At 46.0% G+C, this 20,375-nt stretch overlaps 1 protein-coding gene across 3 annotated transcripts in view; it reads right to left on the bottom strand.

Annotated features, from left to right (window-relative positions):
• Positions 1 to 2,931: 2,931 nt before the first annotated feature.
• The window catches only part of LOC140726078 (interferon-induced very large GTPase 1-like), a 51,997-nt gene continuing 34,553 nt past the window's right edge, over positions 2,932 to 20,375 (bottom strand). For all 3 annotated transcript variants that reach the window (XM_073042014.1, XM_073042012.1, XM_073042015.1), the window contains one exon: positions 2,932 to 11,039. In XM_073042014.1, the coding sequence (XP_072898115.1) occupies positions 5,805 to 10,628 (4,824 nt within the window). In that variant the 5' untranslated portion in view covers positions 10,629 to 11,039 and the 3' untranslated portion in view covers positions 2,932 to 5,804. The remainder of the gene's footprint in view (positions 11,040 to 20,375) is intronic.

The following is a 20,375-nucleotide window of genomic DNA, read 5'->3' as shown; positions in this document are numbered from 1 at the left end:
TGGGGAGGAAGCATTAAGAAGAGGGACGCCTCACGTCGTAATAAGCTGGTAAGGAAGGTGGGCTCTGTCGTGGGCAAAGTACTGGAGAGTTTAACATCGGTAGCTGAGCGAAGGGCGCTGAGTAGGCTATGGTCAATTATGGATAACTCTGAACATCCTCTACATAGCACCATCCAGAGACAGAGAAGCAGTTTCAGCGACAGGTTACTATCGATGCAATGCTCCTCAGACAGGATGAAGAGGTCAATACTCCCCAATGCCATTAGGCTTTACAATTCTACCACCAGGACTTAAGAACTTTTTAAAAGCTATTATTAATGCTTTTTGAGATAGTGATTTAGATGCATATCATATTTTTTTACTGAGTTAAGTATTGTATGTAATTAGTTTTGCTACAACAAGTGTATGGGACATTGGAAAAAAAGTTGAATTTCCCCATGGGGATGAATAAAGTATCTATCTATCTATCTATCTATCTATCTATCTATCTATCTATCAGAAGAGAACACTTGCTCTGTGGACATACCCCTATTCTCTCTAGTGTTGAATAAGAAATCAGGAATGAACTTACCTACTTACCTTGCCTCCACATGTTCTCACCAAAGCCTTACCACTCTGACACTGAACATTCCCGATAAGAAGGCAAGAGACTGGGTCTGAGATGGAAAATGGGTCAGCCATGATGAAATGTTGGAGCAGACCCAATGGGCCATATGGCCTAACTCTGCTCCAATATCTATGGTCTTTTTGGATTCCACAGATATATTAAGAGCAAAATGATTGCAAGGGACAAAATTGAGCCTCCGGAAGATCAGAATGGTAATCCAGATGTGGAGCCAGGAGAGATGGGGAGATCTTTAATGAATTTTTTGCGTCTGTATTTGCTCAGGAGTGGGACACAGAGTCTGGAAGTGAGGCAAAGCAGCATCAACTTCGTGGACCCAGAACAGATTACAGTAGAGGGGGTGTTTGCTGTCTTGCTTGTGGCTGCCTGTCAGGAGATATAACCATATAACAATTACAGCATGGAAACAGGCCATCTCGGCCCTTCTAGTCCATGCCGAATGCTTACTCTCACTCAATGATGAATCTCAAGGTTGTATAATGTACTGTATATATACTTCGATAACAAAATGTACTTGTGAACTTTTAAACTTGAGGTGAATTTGGATGGATAAATCCCCAAGGCCTGACCAGGTGTCCCTGTGGACCCTGTGTGAGGCAAGTGCAGAATCGCAGGGGCCCTAGCAGAGCTATTTAAATCATCCTTAGTGACAGGTGAGGTGTCAGAGGAATGGTCGATAGCTAATGTTGTTCCACATTTTAAAAGGCTGTAAAATTAAAGCGGGCAATTACAGTCTGGTGAGCCTGGCATCAGTGATAGGACAGTTATTGGAAGGTATTCTAAGGGACTGGATGTATGAGTATTACGATAGACACGGACTGATTTGAGGTAGTCGGCATGACTTCATGTGTGGTAGGTCGTGTCTACCCAGTCTTACGGGGTTTTTCGAGGAAGTTACCAGGAAAGTTGATGAAAGCAAGACAGAGGATATTGTCCACGTGGACTTTAGCAAGGCTTTTGACAAGGTGCTCAAGAAGGTTCAGTCACTCATCATCAGGATGAGGTAGTAAATTGGATTAGACATTGGCTTTGTGGTAGCAGAGGGCTGCCCCTCTGAATGGAGGCCTGTGACTAGTGGAGTGTCACAGGGATCAGTGCTGGGTCCGTTATTGTTTGTTGCCTATATCAATGATCTGGATGATAATGTGGTTAACTGGATCAGCAAATTTGTGGCTGACACCAAGACTGGGGGTGTAGTGGGCAGTGAGGAAGATTTTCAAAGCTTGCAGCTGCAGTAATGGACTGGGAAATGGCAGCTGGAATTTAATGCAGAAAAATGCGTAGGTCTGACACAGTGAACAACAAAGGGATCTGGGAATACAGGCCCATAATTCATTGAAAGCGGTGTCACAGGTAGATCGGGTCATAATGAAAACCTTTGGAACGTTAACCTTCATTAATCAAAGTACTGTGTGCAGGAGATGAGATGTTATGTTGAAGTTGTATATTTCTGAGGCCTAATTTGCAGTATTGTGTGCAGTGTTGGTTACCTACCTACCTACAGGAAAGGTGTAAGCAAGGTGGAAAGACTGCAGATAAAACTCACAAGGATATTGCCAGGTCTGGAGGACCTGTCAAATGGGGAAATGTTGAATAGGCTCGACATTATTCCTCAGAACGTAGAAGACTGAGAGGAGATTTGATTGAGGTATTCACATTGATGAGGGGTATGGATAAGGTAAATGCAAGCAGGCTTTTTCCACTGAAGTGGGGTGAGACTACAACTAGAAGTCATGGGTTAAGGGAGAAAGGTTAAATGTATAAGGGGAAGCTTCTTCACTCAAAGAATCATGAGAGTGTGAAATGAGCTTCCAGCACAAGTGTGAATGTAATCGCGATTTCAACTTTTAAGAGAAGTTTGGTTAGATAAGGGATGGCAGGGGTATGGAGGGCTACGGTCTGGGTGCAGGCCAATGAAGCAGCTTAAATGGTTCACCATGGACTAGGTTGGCCAAAGGGCCTGTTTCTGTACTGTACTTTTCTATAACTCTTTCTTCTGCCTGTACGTGATCCATTGCCTGCTGGTTCCTGTGTCTATCTAAAAGCCTCTATCGAATCTGTTTCTACCCCTTCCCCGAGCAGTCTGTTCCAGGCACTGACCCCTCTCTATATGAAAAGACACGCCCTGCACATCTCATTTAAACTCCACCCCCACCCCACCTGAATGTTCGCCCTCTCGGATTGGACTGTTGTATTTTGACTCACGTTTAGCTCGACAGTTCCACAGCTTTCTGATCACAAAGTGAACTTCACTGGTGAACCCTATTCCCAGTTAAACACATCACATGATAGAACATACCAGACGATGACTGACCAATAACTGTTGTCTTTATTGATCAGGATTTGTTCAAGGAGTAATTACACAGTTCAAATGTTAACTATTTAGTTACACATCTCTTTAGTTTACTTTCACAACTTCCGAAACCCCCCGCCCCTGTTCAGGTGTTCCCCACCCCAGATGAACCTGGCCAGGGTTCACCGTGAGTTCTCCTCCGAGTCCCTGACTCAGGGTCTTCTTCACTGGTTGCTCTCCGGAGTCAGTGCTGTCGGTGATCTTGTCCGGCACCTTTTTATACGTTTCTTCCCAAAGCTCTCAGACATTCAGATTTATTTATCAGATCTACATTGAGCATCTTCGTCAGAGACTTTTCCTCAGGGTGAAATGGCTAATATGAGGGGCATAACTTTAAAGTGTTGGGAGGAAAGTACAGGAGAGATGTCAGAGGTAAGTTATTTTTACACAGAAAATGGTGGGTGTGTGGAACACACTCCTGGGGTGGTGGTAGAGGCAGATACATTGGGGGCATTTAATAGACTCTTACACAGGCACATGGGTGATAGGACAATGGAGGGCTATGTGGGAGGGAGGGGCTAGATTGATCTTGGAGTTGTTTAAAGAGTTGGCACAATATCACAGGGAAAAGGCCTGTACTGTGATATACTGTTCCATGTTCCAATGTTGGAGTTCCAGTTTGCTGGGATGTTCCAGGATTTCCCAGATTCTGGAATGGGCCCAGCTGTTTGGAAAACTACAAATGTAAGGATCCCATTTCAGAAAGGACGGAGGTAGAAAGCAGGAAACTCAGTGTCTTGATGTCTGTCACTGGGAAAATGCTGAACACACACTGAAGGAACGATGACAAGGTGTTTAGAAAATCTCACACGGTCAGACAGAGTCAGTGACAATGAAAGAACTGCAGAGGCTGGAAATCTGGAAATGCTCAGCAGGTCAGGCAGCATCTGAGGGAGGAGAAACAGTGTGAGAGCAGAGTGCTTTATTCAACGTGCTGAAGGGAATGAGCTGCCTGCTGAAGCTGCTCAGTGATGTCTGCTGGGAACACACGGGTCTGCAGGGACTGGAATCCGGGATGAAAAACGAGCTGCTGGAACTCAGTGGGTCAGGTCAGCAGACCACAGACTCTCTGAACTCCTCCAGAGTGGAGGGAGAGAGGAAACAGTGAGCTACCAAACTGTTAGCCTGTCACTGGCATTCGGAGAAATGGTGGAATCTACAATGAAGGATGTGATATCAAGGTCGTTAGAAAATATTATGAGTGACTTGAGTCAGCCTGGATTAATGAAATGGAAGTCACATTTGACTGGTCTTTCCAAGGTCTTTGGGGAAGTATCGAGTGAAGTCGTTCAGGGGGAACCAGTAGATGTGATGTATTTGGATTTTCAGAAGGTTATTGAGAATGTCTCTCACTGGAGGTTGGTGAACAAGTTTAGAGCACATGGAGTTGGGGAGAGAAGACGAGAGCACTTGGAACTGGGAGAGATTTCCAGCATGGACTGAACATTGGTTAATGTAGAGAATGGAAATGGTAGGAAGGAATGGGTCCTTCTCACATGACTGGTCTGTGATCCGTGGGGTGTTTCAGACAGGGATCAGTGCTTGGGCCCCAGTTATACCAGTCAGTTATTTCCCTGAGGAGACCAAAAGTAACATTTCCAAGTTTACTGAAATGAGAAAGTGAGTAGAGGTGAGGGGCAAAGAGGCTGCAAGGGGATAAAGACAATAAGTGAGAGGGCAACAGCAGGGCAGATGGAGAAAATGGGAAGAGATACAGAAACACTGACCATTGTTTAAACAGTGAGGGATTGGGGAATGTTGTATTCACAGGGACCTGGTGACCTTGTACACCGGTCACTGGCAGACAACATGCACAGACAGCAGGCAGGTAAGATGGAAACGTTGGCCTTTAACGCAAGGGGATTTGAGGAATGGTGACTACAGAGAGTCTCGGTGTGACTGCACCCAGGGTTCTGGGGAAAGGGTTAGTGTCCTTGTCTGTAAAAGATGTTCCCGGCACAGGGGGAGACCATCAGAGCTTCACCTGACCGGTTCCTGGGACGGCAGCTCTGACACGTGAGGAGAGACTGAGTCGGCTGGCCACCGACTCCTGGCAGTTTGGAGAATGAGGCAGGACCTGGTGGATGTAAAGTCCTGAGAGGCTTCACAGGGTAGAGACAAGGAGGATGGTCTCTGTGATGGAGGGGTCCAGAGTGAGAGGGCAGAATGAGGGGGAGGCATCTGGGACTGAAGTGAGGATAGACATCTTTACTCGGGATGATGAATCATTGGGATTCTCCACCCTGGAGCTGTAGAGAGAGGCTCAGGGATTGGCTGGGCTCAACACAAGATCATCAGATTTCTGGGAATGAGAGGGATCAGGGATATCAGGATAATGGAGGGAAATAGTATTGATGTAGAACAAAGGGACATGGAAATAGAGAGCCACCATTGAAAGTGGCTTCACAGGTAGATAGGGTCATAAAGAGAGTGTCTGGTGCATTGTCCTTCATAAATCAGGACACTGAGTACAGGAGTTGTGATTTGAAAGTTGTACAACACTTTGGAGAGGCCTAATTTGGAGTATTGTGTGCAGTTCTGGTCATTTCCTCACAGGAAAGATATTATTAAACTTGAAAGAGAGCAGAGACAATGTACAAGGATGTTTCCAGGACTTGAGGACCTGAGTTACAGGGAAAGGGTGAGTAGGTGAGGACTTTGTGACCATGTGGACAGGACAATTAACATTCCTTCTGCTCTGCTAATTCTTTTGATGATTTGTGATTGGATTTGGATTTGAACACTCTGTGATTTACTCTGCACAATCCTGAGGCAGACAGTTTCCCTTTGTCTGTCTCTCACTGAGTAACGCCATTTAAAGGGACATTACCAAGACGGAATGTTTGTATTAAACGTCTTGTTCATTTCTTCCCTCACCACCTCCCAGTCAATGTCCCAGCTTCCATCGATCTCTGCAGGCTTTGCTCCGTATTTATCAGCAAACTGCTGATTGAAAGTGTAGAAAACCTTCTTCCAATAGGATGCTGCCTGTGCGGAAATTTCCCGTTGGATAATCCAGGATTTGTAGTAATCATTGACTGTTTGATAATCTTTGTAGGGATGCCATTCCAAATTTGTGTCTTGATTTTGGAATCTTGTATCACTTGCGACTAAAGCTGTGCAGATATCCGTTATAAGACGTTCACTGTCTATCCATCGATAGTTGTTGAGCCCTTCAGGTCTGTGCTGTTTACAGGAGTGTTGTGAGTGTACCGGGGTCTCTGAGTCACAGAAAACCCCACAGAAAGGACATTTCTTAGTACAATTGAATAACCCTTTGAACAACTCCTCCCTGGGTTTAATGGATAATTCTTCAATCTTTGCTTTGACATCCCAGCCTTTTACCTCACAGAGGAGATCCTGCTCCACCTCTTCAATACATGGCAGAATGGCTTCTGCACATTTCTTGCCATCACTGCCACTCTGAAACAGAATGAGTTTCATCTCATCTTTGGGCATCGAGATTCTTGTGTTTAACTTTTCAACAAACGTGTTTAGGAAGCTCTGAGCATTTCCAGCAACGTTCTGCTTCACTGCATCCTGAACAATGTCCTTAGCTTGCCCAGTGATCTCTGTGAGGATTTCTTTAGCCAGACGGGTAAATGTGCTCTCTCCATCGCGTTCTGTCTTGCAGTGTTTAATAACTTGCTGATGGAGCCAGTCTTTGGCGAAATTCTCAAAGTCTCTGATGTACTGGAGATATTCATCAAATTGATGTGTTTGTTTCAGGTGGACCAGGAGGGCCACAGTGAAGTTGTTGCGGAGACTGTACTGTCGCTCAGGGTCATGTTTTTTCATATCATCCACGATGTTCACACTGAGAGTCTTGAGGGTGGCGTCTCGGAGAGCTGGCAAGAAACAATATCGTGCAAATCGATCTGCTTGTCTCTGGTTCTCATCCTGCTCTGTGTAAATATCCATAAAGAGATCAAAGTATTGATCTTTCATGTTTTCCAGTCTTTTCCGTGGGTCGTGTTTGTGGATGAACCTCATGTGCATCTCCAGGAATCTTGGTACAGCGTAACCACACAGGTGAAGTTTAAACTCGGCCTTGAAAACCTCAGACATTGAAAAGTGTTGATGTGAAATATTGTCAACTTTTCCCTCTATCATGTTCAAAAGTTCAATGCAATATTTATTGTCATAATCCATGTCCTTTTTTGTGTTGTCAGTGATCCAATGTCTGCATTCATCCTCGATGGGCTTTGTAATCATTGCTGCTTGATGAAGATCTGATTGTAGGGAGGCAGAACTGAATGTTGTTTTACATTTTCTGCTCCATGTCCCATTGATGTGTTTCTCTTCAATCTGAAAATACTGGGTCCCCAGTTCACAGAGATTTTTATGTTTTAGACTTTCATTAACCACTCTCCCTTGTGTTTTTATTTCCTCCCTGAGAAGATTTTCAGTCTCCATTTCAATGTTTCTTTTTCTACAGGGCTGATACTCCAGCTGAGAGAGTGTACGATTCCACATTGTTTCAAATTCATTTTCCAGTTCCTGGTCACCCAACAACCGATTTGCTGCTTTACACTTCCATAAAAGCTGCTTAACCTGTTCTCCAATCTTCTCCTGAAAGTTACTCTTAATATCTTCCACTCCCTGCAGTCCCACTCGTCTATTCACGGCATCTCTACATCTCTGTGTTGAATCATGCTGAAGTCGGCTGCATAAACTGGAGATGCTGAGCTTAAATTCCTCTCTGTATTTCTCCATCAGATGCACGTTATCAGCCCCACTTTCATACACAGCTTGTAGTTTATCCAGAGTGTCACCCTCCCTTTTGTTCATCTCTGTCCTCATCTCCCTCTCCAGATTATGGAGCAGTTCGGTCAGATCTCCTCTGGCATTGCTGATTCTGTTTTCAGCCTCATTTCCCCAGGAGTGAGTGAACTTGCGGAGTTCCCACTCCCAGTCCTTGTACTTCATGGAGAGGTGGTTGTAAGCCTCTGCAAACAGACTGTTCTGGAAGTTGAAAATGAAATTTTCGTGTTTCACCTGCTCCCAAAGCCCAGCCATCCATTTGATAAAGTCTGGGATAGTGAAAGCTCCTTGGCATTGGCTCTGTTGGATTAGACACTGAATTAGGTTCTTCTTCAGTTGGGAGACGTGTTCACTGTAACCGGTGTTGACTGCAGCCATTGGGGGTGTACCATGCCACAGACCAGGGATGTACCAGTTGTCCTTGTCAGCATCATAGTCCATCACATCACGGAATGTTACTCGGTCTACCTTCTCCAACTTTGCTGCAGCCTCTGTCATCTTATCCAGCTGTTCCAGGAGTTTCTGACGGCCTCTCAGATTCTGATTGTGTGCACTTACATCGCCGACATTCTGGTGCACAAATATGCACCTTTGCCCTTTCCCTGTCTCCCTCATACGAATTAAGGAATGAACAACAATCTGTAAAATATCTTTCATCTCTGACAGATTTTCCATCCCGATGTTTACCAACGTTAAGTTGCTTAATCCAACCACGAACGTTGCCAGCTCATTGTCGTGCTCGTAGCTGTCTGTCAGTGTTGCGAGTTCTGGGGCTCTCAGCCCCTCTGTGTCAATGACCAGGATGAACTCACAGCCCAGCTCCTCGGCCAGGCTCCCTGTGACTTTGATCAACTGCATGTAGGCCCCTCGAGTACATCGGCCGCTGCTCACAGCAAACCGCAAACAGAACATTGTGTTGAGGAGTGTGGACTTGCCCGTGCTCTGAACTCCGATCACCGTCAGCACAAACACTCGGCAAGCTCCTCCCACTTTGTTGGCCACTTCTGTGAGTACGGCAGTGATCCATGGAATGGGAACGTTGGAAACGTCTCCATCGATGAGTTCCAGTGGGAACCCTTCCAGCAACAGTTCAGCAGCAACACCCGGGAACTGCAACACCTTTGGGTGGATCTGTGTCCTTTGGGTGACGTTGTGTCGAGTCACTGAAAGTTCATAAACCTGGCCAAATTCCCTCATGAAATGTTCGAGACCCAGGGAACTATCTGACATCTTCTGATCCAACTCCTTCAGTTCCTTCACCTTCTGCTTTGAGTCTTTGTACAGATCTTTATAAATTCTGCACAATTCTGCCATAATTTGCCGTGATTTACTGTCCAGTTCCAGCTTCAGCCACTGTAGGGAAATGGCTCTGTCAACCCCACCATGACGGGTGAGGTATTCAATGAACAGCTGCATCTCTTTCGACAGACTCTGTCTGAGCTGAGCTTCCCGGATTCTGTTCTTCTCTTGGTCTAGTTCGTGGTTATACCCTTCTGTGGTTCTGTCCCCACGGAGTTTCATCCGAGATTTCTCTTTTTCAACTTTAGACAACCCTTGCCAGGGCTCTCCATGAAAGGGCAACACTCTCCTTTTATACCCAGTAATGTCTCCTGAGTCAAGTCTGTCCAGTATTTTGGTCAGTTCCTTGGCTCGTTGTATTTCAGGTTGATGTTCATCAACCTCAATCCCACTTTTCATCGCAATGTCAGCCATTTTCTCCAGGCTCAGCAAGGTCTGGTCCCTCTCCCTCATTAGAATTACTTGTTTGATCTGAGAGCGGAGCTTTTCCGCAAGTTTAGCCTCATTTACATTTGCCCGAAGAATGCATTGTTGAGGTTCTAACTTTAGATCTTTGAACAGTTTCTTCACCTGCTCAGGGGTTATGTGTTGCTGGTTGATGTGGGTGTTGACTATGAGAAAGAGTTTTGCTGGTGACTGTGTGAGAGAGGTGAGGAATTCTCGTTCCTTCTCACCAATAACATCAATGAAAATAAAGAGAGCAGCAGATACTTTTGCCAGAAACCGAGCGTTTCCCTGGAAAGTTTCAGCATCGCCTCGGAGGTTAATGAATGCAGCAGCCTCTGGGAAAATATCCGTGTTACTCTTCCCAGAAGGGAGATACCAGCTGATCTCAGCCATTCCATCGGATATCCTGCGAGGCACATTCCCACATTCCATCTCGGAGTGCAGGAAGATGTTCTGCTGCAGCTGTGCCTGACTCAGGGTGAGATTGAGGATTCGGGATTTGGACACTGTGCACCTTCCCAGTCTGAGGAAGGACACCGTTGGCATGGCTGCTGTCACGATGGGCACCTCCACAACGGGGCTGCTGTGTGTAGGAGAATGTGGGCACCACATTTTAACAATGGGCCTCATGGCCCAGAGGAGAAGGGTGGCACCAGGCCCTTCTGTGGGTCTTCTCACCTTGTCCATGGGGTGACTGTGTGTGTCTGGCATCAGAAAGGGTAATGCAAACTGGCACAGAGACATCTTCAGCATCAGTTCCTGCTGGAGAGAGTGGTCAGCACAGAGGAAAATGGCAGCAATGATATCCAGAGGATTCACCCCATGATTCCCATGTCCTTTAACTTCAAAGAAATCACTGAAGTCTTCATGGTCATTGCCTTCTCCTTTGGAGGACAGATCAGGTGGCCAGTCGGGATTCCTCGCCAGTGAATTGGCTGAGAGGATCCTTTGGAGAAATCGCCAGGGAAGATCTACTGCACAAGTTGGTTTGCTGTCCTCCAGTTTATCCTGGGACACCTCCTGGACAGTCTGAAGAGACAGTTTGTGAGGATATTGATCCTGTAATCCCAAATCCTTTACAATTTGTGGGGAGCTGGGAATTTCAGCCACATTATTTCCGGAAGGTAAAATGCTCGTCATCGTCTCCGATACACTCTATGTTCTCCTGGAATCTCTGTTCTCTTTCTCAGGGGTGGTAGTGCTTTGAAGATAGGTGTGAATTTCTGAAATTCCCTGGAAGTTAAAACTCCTCTCCAAAGATTTATCGTTTTGACTCTATTCCTGTCCAGGATATTTCCTGTGCCTGATGTCCTACTGGAACACACAGTTCCTGTCCCAGGATCACAGGGTTGAATGGTTCTGTGCCTCTGGAATTGGTCACAGAATTATACTTGGCCTCGGGGACACTACACCAGGAGGACAGGATACAAACTTGTTCTTAGTAAATGAACAATGCACTTTCTATCGAGGAGTGTAATGAAGATTCTGCAGATTTTTTCTTCTGGGTTGAAATCAGAGAATCCTTGAAATACTCAGCAGGTCAGGCAGCATCTGTGGGGAGAGAAACAGGGTCAGTGTTTCAGGTCCATGTGTTGGTGAGTCTGTCACATCAGGAGAAGTTGAGTTGACCATCCCTCTGTTCACTGGGGGTTAGAAGAATGAGTTGTGATCTCACTGAACTGAGGACAGAGTTTAACATTGCTGGATACAGGGAGGATGTTCCCACTGGCTAATGAGTCTAGGACCAGGGCTCAGGTTGACTGTAAGGGGAGGGCTGTTCATGACCGTGATGAGGGAAATGTCCAAGTCTCCACACAAATAGAACATAGAACCAGAACATTACAGCAAAGTGCAGGCCCTTCAGGACACAATGTTGTACCAACCTTTTATCCTGTCTGAGATCAATCTCACCATCCCCCAGCCCAGCAGTATCAAAGATGTATACTTGTTATACTTAATGTGAAAAAGACTAAGGAGCTGGTGGTGGACCTGAGGAGGGCCAAGGCACCGGTGACCCCTGTTTCCATCCAAGGGGTCAGTGTGGACATGGTGGAGGATTACAAATACCTGGGGATACGAATTGACAATAAACTGGACTGGTCAGAGAACACTGAGACTGTCTACAAGAAGGGTCAAAGCCGTCTCTATTTCCTGAGGAGACTGAGGTCCTTCAATATCTACCGGACGATGCTGAGGATGTTCTACGAGTCTGTGGTGGCCAGTGCTATCATGTTTGCTGTTGTGTGCTGGGGCAGCAGGCTGAGGGTAGCAGACACCAACAGAATCAACAAACGCATTTGTAAGGCCAGTGATGTTGTGGGGGTGGAACTGGACTCTCTGATGGTGGTGTCTGAAAAGAGGATGCTGTCCAAGTTGCATGCCATCTTGGACAATGACTCCCATCCACTCCATAATGTACTGGTTAGGCACAGGAGTACATTCAGCCAGAGACTCATTCCACCGAGATGTAACACTGAGCATCATAGGAAGTCATTCCTACCTGTGGCCATCAAACTTTACAACTCCTCCCTCGGAGTGTCAGACACCGAGCCAATAGGCTGGTCCTGGACTTATTTCCACTTGGCATGATTAACTTATTACTATTTAATTATTTATGGTTTTATATTGCTATATTCTACCTATTCTTGGTTGGTGCAACTGTAACGAAACCCAATTTCCCTCGGGATCAATAAGGTATGTCTGTCTGTCTGTCTGAGGGTCTGCTGACTCACCTTATTTCTCCTGGTGGTCACCCACCTACAGTCTGACCCTGTTCTCTGGATGTGACCACCTCAGGAACAGTTTCATCATCATGGACTTGAGCTGAAAGTGATACTGGACTGAAAGTGTTATATTTGCATGCACGCAGCATAAGAAATAAAATGGACAATCTTGAAGTTCAGCTACAGATTGGCAAGTATGACGTTGTGGCCGTCTCTGAAACTGGGCTAAAGGATGGCTGCCATTGGGAGCTGAACGTCCAAGGATATACAGTGTATCAGAAAAATAGGTTAATAGGCAGAGGGGATGGTGTGGCCCTGTGTATAAAAATAATATTAAATCATTAGAAAGGGATGACATAGGAGTGGAAGATGTAGGGTCTCAATGGGATGAGTTAAGAAATGGCAAGGGTAGAAGGACCCTAATGCCAGTTGTATTCAAGCCTCCAAACAACAGCCAGGATGTGGATTTGTCATGGTCCCGATCATTAATTCCCTACCTTGCTCCTAATTTCCTTTGATTATGCCTTGATTCCGATCATTAATTTCCCATTTACTGCAAATTCGCTTTGATGACAACACACCTGGTTCCCATCAGGAACTGCAGTATAAGAACCTCGGTGTCACAACCTCTAGTTGCCAGTTCGTTGGGCTTTTTCCTGTGAGATAATTATGTTCCCTGACCGCTTTGAACCGTTTATTCTAAGTCTTGCTGCTGTTTCATGGTTTGCCTATGAGACTCTGTTTCTCTGAGTCAAGGCTCCACATCACGACTTTGTGTCAAGGATCCGTGTCAGAGCTCTGTGTTAAGATTCTTCCTGTTTGCTGTTTGGTGTTTACGCCCGTGTGAGCATCTAGATTTAATCTCCATGCCTGTGTCCTGCACTTGTGTTCACTTCCTTCACTCCTTGTAACAGAACGAACTGGCCAAAAATGGACCCAGTGGACACGAAGACCCTGAATCAAGCCCTCACCGGCCAGGGCTCCCTACTGGGTCTGCATGATCAGCTTCTCCAGGATGTCATGGACAACCTCCGTTCCCTGTCCGCTAACATAATGAAGATCGGTGACCAGGTGGATCGTGTATCCACTAACCTTACCCATCTTCTCCTGGAACTCTGTCGAACCAGTCCAGACAGTTTGTAGTGGCAACCCCCTACGTGTCAGCAACACCCCTGCCAAGAGAGCCTCACGTACCTGAACCAGAACACTACGTTGGGGATCTGGGGAAGTGCCGGGCCTCCCTTCTGCAATGCTCCTTGGTGTTTGATCAGCAGTCATCCATGCACTCCACAGACAAGTCGAAGGTATCTCATATTCTGGGGTTATTGCAGGGAAGTGCCTTAGCGTGGGCTACAGCTGTCTGAGATAATCAACCGGAGATCTGCTCTTCTTTCCCCACCTTTATCACGGAAATGAGAAAAATCTTCGACCACCCCGTCCATGTTAAAAATGCTGCCAAGCGTTTACTCTCTCTCTCTGTCAGGACTCATGCAGTGTTGCCGACTATTCCATGGAGTTCCGAACGTTAGCGGCCAACTCGAGATGGAACGATGAGGCACTCCAGGAGGTATTTCGGGATGGTCTCAGCGACAGAGTGAAAGATGAGTTGGCAGCAAGAGATGAAACCAACTACCTGGATTCATTGAGCTCCCTAGCTACCAGGTTGGAGAATAAAGTTGCATCGTTTGCTGTGTGGCCAGAACTATGTGGCCAGCCTTGTGTTTGCTATTTGCTGTGTATCCAACTTATTAACCAGAATGTAATCTCTGTATTGTTTCTGTACTATTGAATGCATCAGTGCCTTAAGAATGTAGCTAACAGTGAAAGTAAGCATGTAGAGATAACGGTGGTAGACGGGATCGTGGAGTGGTGTGATGGTATGGGGACCAGTCAAGGCCAGGAAGGGGGACACGTGTTCCAGGGAGTAGACTAGAGCAAGTATGGGCTATGGGGTGGTGTGATGGTATGGGGACCAGTCAAGGCCGGGAAGGGGGACACGTGTTCCAGGGAGTAGACTAGAACAAATAAGCTATTGATCAAAAAATACTGTTGGCAAATCGAGAGGCTAATGTGCTGGTGTTAAGAGGGTATGCTAATGTAACTGAGATAAGAAATTACAATAAAGAATACTGTGTATTAGGCTCGGCGGGCAATCAGTGACACGCTCATTAATTGTCTCAGCTTTTGTTTGCAAATAAAGGCTTAAACTTCTCGAAGAATCTTTTGCGTCTCCTGGTTAGTTCAAGAAACCATGACAAAATTGGCGACCGTGGCAGGACCGGAAAGAGACCCACAGAAAGGAAATGGCAGATTGGGGACGCTTCCCAGTCCACTAGGGACCCCCACAGGGCTAACAGAATTAAGGGTGCACCCAAGCAAAAGGTAAGCACTTCTTGCGACAATTTGGACTAGGAATTCTGTTGGTTTTGGGGAGGTCTCGGGGACTCAGAAGTGTGGAACCACTGCCGAAGGGTCTCTCCGGTCCAAAGAATCTGGCAGAATTGGGGGTTAACAGGAGGCTCAGAGGATTGATCAAGAACACTGCAGTGAGGGTAAGTACAAATAAGCTAATAAGAAGTTAAGTGAAGAAAAATTCCACGTGGTGTTGGTAAGTCCCTGTGGATACCGCTTCGTATAAAACGAAGGTCTGAACGGGCAGGGAAAGGAAAAAAGAGAAAATCCTCGTGGATACCGCCTTAAGAGATAAGGGTCTGAATAGACGAGGTGCAAAGAGAAAGTTCTGTGGATACCGCCCTAGGTAGGGGTCTGCACGGGCAGAACAGAATAGGAAACAAGAATAGTCTGATAAATAGTTTAAAGCGCTGGTAGATAGACGATAGACTAAGCATAGAATTAGAGTAAATAGTATTATCCAGTAAACAAACTGTGAATCTCTGAAATACCTTAAAAAGAGAGAACAACATGACAGATAAAGGAACGGCAGTAGAGATTCTGAGCAAAAAATTCCCGGTAAGTAAAAGTGAGATCACAAAAACTTCAGTAAAATGGGAAAAAAGAATCAAGAACCTGGTCACAAAATGGCCAAGAGAAGGAATGTTTGATGTAAACTTGTGCGAAGAAATGGAGGCGCTAATTAACAATTACAAACCAAAAGATAAATCTAAGTAAAGAGAGCAAAAAAGAGAATGAGAAATGGAAGTGCTAAAACTCTTCAGAACGGAGGGAGAGAGGCTGAGGAGTAGAGGTAGAATATTGATTACAAGCGAGGAAGACACTAAGGAGAAGGAGAAGGAGAAACAGCCTGTTAGAGAGAGAGGAGGGTACAGTGAGAAGCTGGCTTCAGCTCCATACCCGGATGTGAAAGAAGCAGAAAAACCCCCCTCCCTATAATGAGGATGGAACCCCGAAGCAGTGCCCCCTGCTGACGGGAACAGTAAACATGCAGGGAGAAGTACAAGTTTGGGATAATGAGGAGGAAAAAAAGACAATACGAGAAGGAAAAAGCGGCGATATGGAAGGAGATACAGGCAGAAAGGATAAAGGTGGAACAGGCAAAGAGAGAAATGAGAGAAGAGATTGAACAGATGAAATACTTGAGAGAGGAAAAGGAGTATGAAGAGTACCGGTTATACCGTAGAAATGAACAGACTAGAAAGGAAAGTGGCTCATCAGGGCAGGAAGAGCTGAGGGATTCAAGAGGAAGTGGAAAGAAGGTAGGAGACGAGAGTCTTGGAGAAACACAAGAGAGAAGGGAATAAAGCACGAGTAAGGATCATGAGGAGTCCCTGCCACAGGTGTACAGACACGGACAGGAAGAAGGAGAAGGTGACTCATTGGAGGAGCAAGAGTTAAGTGGAGAGAGAGAGAGGATGCGAGAATTTGTGGGGAAGAGGTAGGAGGCAGAAGCCTAGAAGAGCAGAAGGAGGTGGTAGGGGAGCGACTTGCGGAAGTAGAGAGAGAGCCAGATAAGTTACTGAGAGGGGATTGCCAGAGGAGATGCGAAAAATACTCCAGGGGCCGACCAAGTATTGAATCAAGACAGAAAGGAGGGACTCCACAGGGAGACCGAGGGAAGAAGAGGACCCCGGAGACGTTTGTGTGGGAGGCAGTAAAGACATACCCTGGGACAGATGGGGAGTCAGGTGAGGAGGAGAGCCAGGGCAGGTGGGAAGAAGGAGGAAGAATGATGCCGTTGTTAGTTAAAGGATCAGGACAAGTGCAGTATATCCCTTGGGGATCCCAGGACCTAGAAGGGCTGAAAAACACTCTGCCCAGTCTACATGAAGGAGCAGGGAAATGGATTAGAACCTTTGAAGAAGAAACGGTGGGACGATTATTGGCTATGGGAGATTTAAACACACTGTTGATAAGGTGGATGGGAACCTCCAAATTTAACGAACTAATGGAAATGGCTGGCATAATAAACCCGAACGACCCAAGAACTGACGGAGACGGGTTTGACAGAGTGAGGCAGAGGGTATGGCAGACCCTCAGGAAGATTTATCCACCCAAAGTGGACCCCAAAGCGTTAAAGGGGGATCCACTGGGAGACACTGAAAACCCAGCAGCCTATGTAGAAAACCAGTTGAAAAGGTGGAGACTGGAGACTGAGCAAGAGGTGGAAAATAGCTTATTTATCACCTCACTGTTCCGACATAGCATTTTGGATGCAATGCCTCCACAAGCTAAATCCAAACTGGAGGAAGTGGTTGGGCTGATGTCAATGACCCCACAAGAATTCAGAGACCACGTAGCCCATGCGGTTGAGAAATACCGGAAAGACAAACGAAGGTTGGCTGAGCAGCAGGAAGAGGTGCAAAGAAAGTTAATACAAATGCAGCTCGAAAAACTCAAAAAGAAGGAAAAAGAGAAAAGCAAAAAGATGCTGCCAGCAACCACCGGTCCGAGTACAGCCATCGAACTGGATGAAACACCACTATATGGAGGAACCGGTCATACTGTAAGACAAGGGCCGGAAAACCCCATGCCAATAATCAATGTCTTTGGAGGAGCATTCCCACAAATGCCCTATCAGGAACAGACTAAATTCAAACAGCCCAGACAGGACTGGAAGTCGCAAGGAGGGGGACAGAGGAGCTATGGGCAGAGGGGCCAGTGAGGAAACAGGGGGAAAGGGAGGCAGAAGAGGAACCCATTGTTCAGGTTATGTTAGAAGGGCAACTGACACCAATGATAGATACTGGAGCCACGTACACTTGCGTACAGCCACAGTATGCCCTTCACCTTCCCATGTCAGGAAAGTTTATTAAGACGGCAGGGTTCTCGGGGAAAACACTGTTGACACAGTGCACGGCTCCAGTGCAGTTGCGAATGGGAAATAAAGGAATTGTTTTGCCAGTGCTAGTATCTAAAGAAACTCCAATTAATTTGTTAGGCAGAGATGCCTTATTGAAACTGGAATTAAAATTAGAATACACCAGAAATGGGCTGAGTGTGGAAAGAGCAGGGGCTCAATTGATAGTGCGAGAAGACAAGAAGGCTAATGTCTTTTGGATAGGAGACATCGCAGATCAGATTCAGGAAACCTGGGAAAGTGGAAAAAGGGTGTGCAGGCTATATTACCCATGGCTGTAATGCCCAAATCTGAGCTACATTGTACAGTGATTTTTGACAAGACTCAGAACAGGGAGTTAGAGGAGAGATGGCACGTGGAGGCATGTACCCAACAGCACCTGGAAGGGGAGACTGTGATAATTGGAAAGCAAGGGGCAGCTTTACAAGTTAAGTGGAACACCTTTTTAGAAAAATGGTACAGGATACCGGAGGCTGCGCCCCACGTAACGTTGTTGGTAAACAAGGGATATCAGTCTAAAGACTTAGGATCCTTAGTTAAGAGTGCTGAAACCGTAACAGTGTGGAGGAAAATCACGCCAGAGGTGTGGATATCAGAAGACAACAATCACATTAAAATAATGGTAAGTGTAGATATGGTAGGGACAATGAAAGAGGTTGAATTATCTCCCCAACCACATGCCATTGCTGGGAAAGGAGAGAGGCCAGCAGAAAGATAGGTTAGATGAGTTGCCATCTATTCTGTGGTCGCAGCATGACACGGACGTAGGGAAAATAAAAACAGCTAGTCTGGTGGAAATAAGGCTGAAAAAGGGAGCAATTCCACTCAGGAGACCACAATACCCTCTAAGACCAGAAGCAGAAGAGGGAATAGCATCAACAGTGCAGGGGTTCTTGAAGCAGGAGTGCTTAAAAGAACAAACAGTCCATGCAATACCCCCTTGCTGCCGGTCTTAAAAGCAGATAAATCTAAGTGGAGATTGGTGCACGATTTGCGAGGGGTAAATGATGTGGTGGAGGACTGGCCAGCAGTAGTCCCCAACCCGCACATGCTTTTGACTAATGTTCCACCAAAAGCAAGTTACTTTTCAGTGATTGATTTGTGTTCGGCTTTCTTCAGCATTCCTCTAGCCGACCAGTGTCAGTATCTGTTTGCATTTACTTACAGAGGTGCTCAGTATACCTATACCAGAATGCCACAAAGGTTTAAATATTCACCACATGTTTTTAATCAGGTGTTGAAGGCAGACCTAGAGGGCATGCCATTGGAAAGTACATTGTTACAGTATGTGGATGACCTGTTGATTTGCTCCCACAGCGAGGAACAGTGTGAGCAGGACACTATAACTCTGTTAGAGAAGCTGGCGCACGGAGGACAGAAAGTATCCAAAAAGAAACTGCAATTTTGCACGCAGCAAGTGGAATACTTAGGCAGGGTAAACACCAGATCAGATTGAGGCAATAACTAAGGCCCCAAAACCCCAGACAGAAGGGCAGATGATGACGTTTTTGGGAATGGCAGGGTACAGTTCAGAATGGATAGGAGAATATGCTGAGATTGTGGCACCTTTGAGGAAGATAATGAAAGAAGCAGGACATACAAATTTGAAGAACGGCTTACAGTGGAACGAAGAGGCGGAGATAGCTTTCAATACTATTAAGCAGGAATTGCAGTCAGCCCCAGCATTAGCTTTGCCTGACTACGAGAAGGTTTTTCATTTGTATGTATCCAACAGACAGGAGGGTTATGTCACAGCGGTTCTAACACAAGAGACAGGCACAGGAAAAGCAAAGCAGCCGATAGCATACTACAGTACGAGACTAGATGAGATGGCTCGGGGGTATCCACCCTGTTATCAGGGATTGGCGGTGCTGTACTATGCATATGGAAAGGCATCATCTGTAACCCTGGGCTATCCTGTGACTCTGTACACACACCACAAAGTAGCGGAATTGCTGGAAAGAGGAAAATTTGTGCTGACGCCAGCCAGGATAGCAGCATATCAGATGCTATTGACATTTCCAGACATAACCATACAGAGATGCACTACCAGTAATATAGCCGATTTTGTCCCTTTGAGCTATGAAGGAGAACCCCATGATTGTGTAGGGAAGACGATGGCATTTGCCAAATTGAGAGCAGATTTACGGTCAGAACCACTAGAGGATGCAGATAAAAAGGTTCTGTTCGTAGATGGCTCTTGTTATAGGGATTATGATGGAAATCATGCAGGGTTCTCAGTAGTGATGCAGTATCAGTTGAGCTGTGAATGTTTTACGCGGACAGGTGCTCGTCCAGTGGGTCATTTCAGAGGTAACTGCACTCAGATGTGGGATGTGACCCCAAGCGAAAGACACGTAGTAGGTTCCCCTCCACCCGAAGGTGCATTGGACGCACAGACCATCCCCTTAGCAGACACCTGGTGGCTGTGTGGTGAGGAAGGGGGTCTAAGATCCATGTTTCCCCTCAATTGGGCAGGTACGTGTACATGTGTTATGCTACTTCAAGAAGTTATAGTATCCCCAGAAGTACACTTCAACACTGATTTCTCTGAACAGCAGACACTATTGTGGAAAAGGAGAAAATATGAACCCGACTCGATGATCTGGATAGATAGTATAGGTCAGCCGAGAGGTATACCTAACGAATTTAAGGCGAGAAATGAGATTGCTGCAGGCTTTGAAGCACTTCTACCCTTGATAGGAACTATTAAGAATGTTGAATGGATAAATTATATATATTACAATCAGCAAAGATTCATCAACTACACCGATGATGCATTGGAGGCCTTGGGATAACAGTTAGATGCAACTAGCAAAATGGCACGGCAGAATAGACAAGCATTGGACTGGCTGTTGGCAGAAAAAGGAGTTTGTGTGATGTTTGCAG

The sequence above is a fragment of the Hemitrygon akajei genome, chromosome 4 (assembly GCF_048418815.1).
Source record: "Hemitrygon akajei chromosome 4, sHemAka1.3, whole genome shotgun sequence".
In the NCBI taxonomy this organism is placed as follows: Eukaryota; Metazoa; Chordata; class Chondrichthyes; order Myliobatiformes; family Dasyatidae; genus Hemitrygon; species Hemitrygon akajei.
This window is presented reverse-complemented; position numbering and strand designations above follow the sequence as displayed.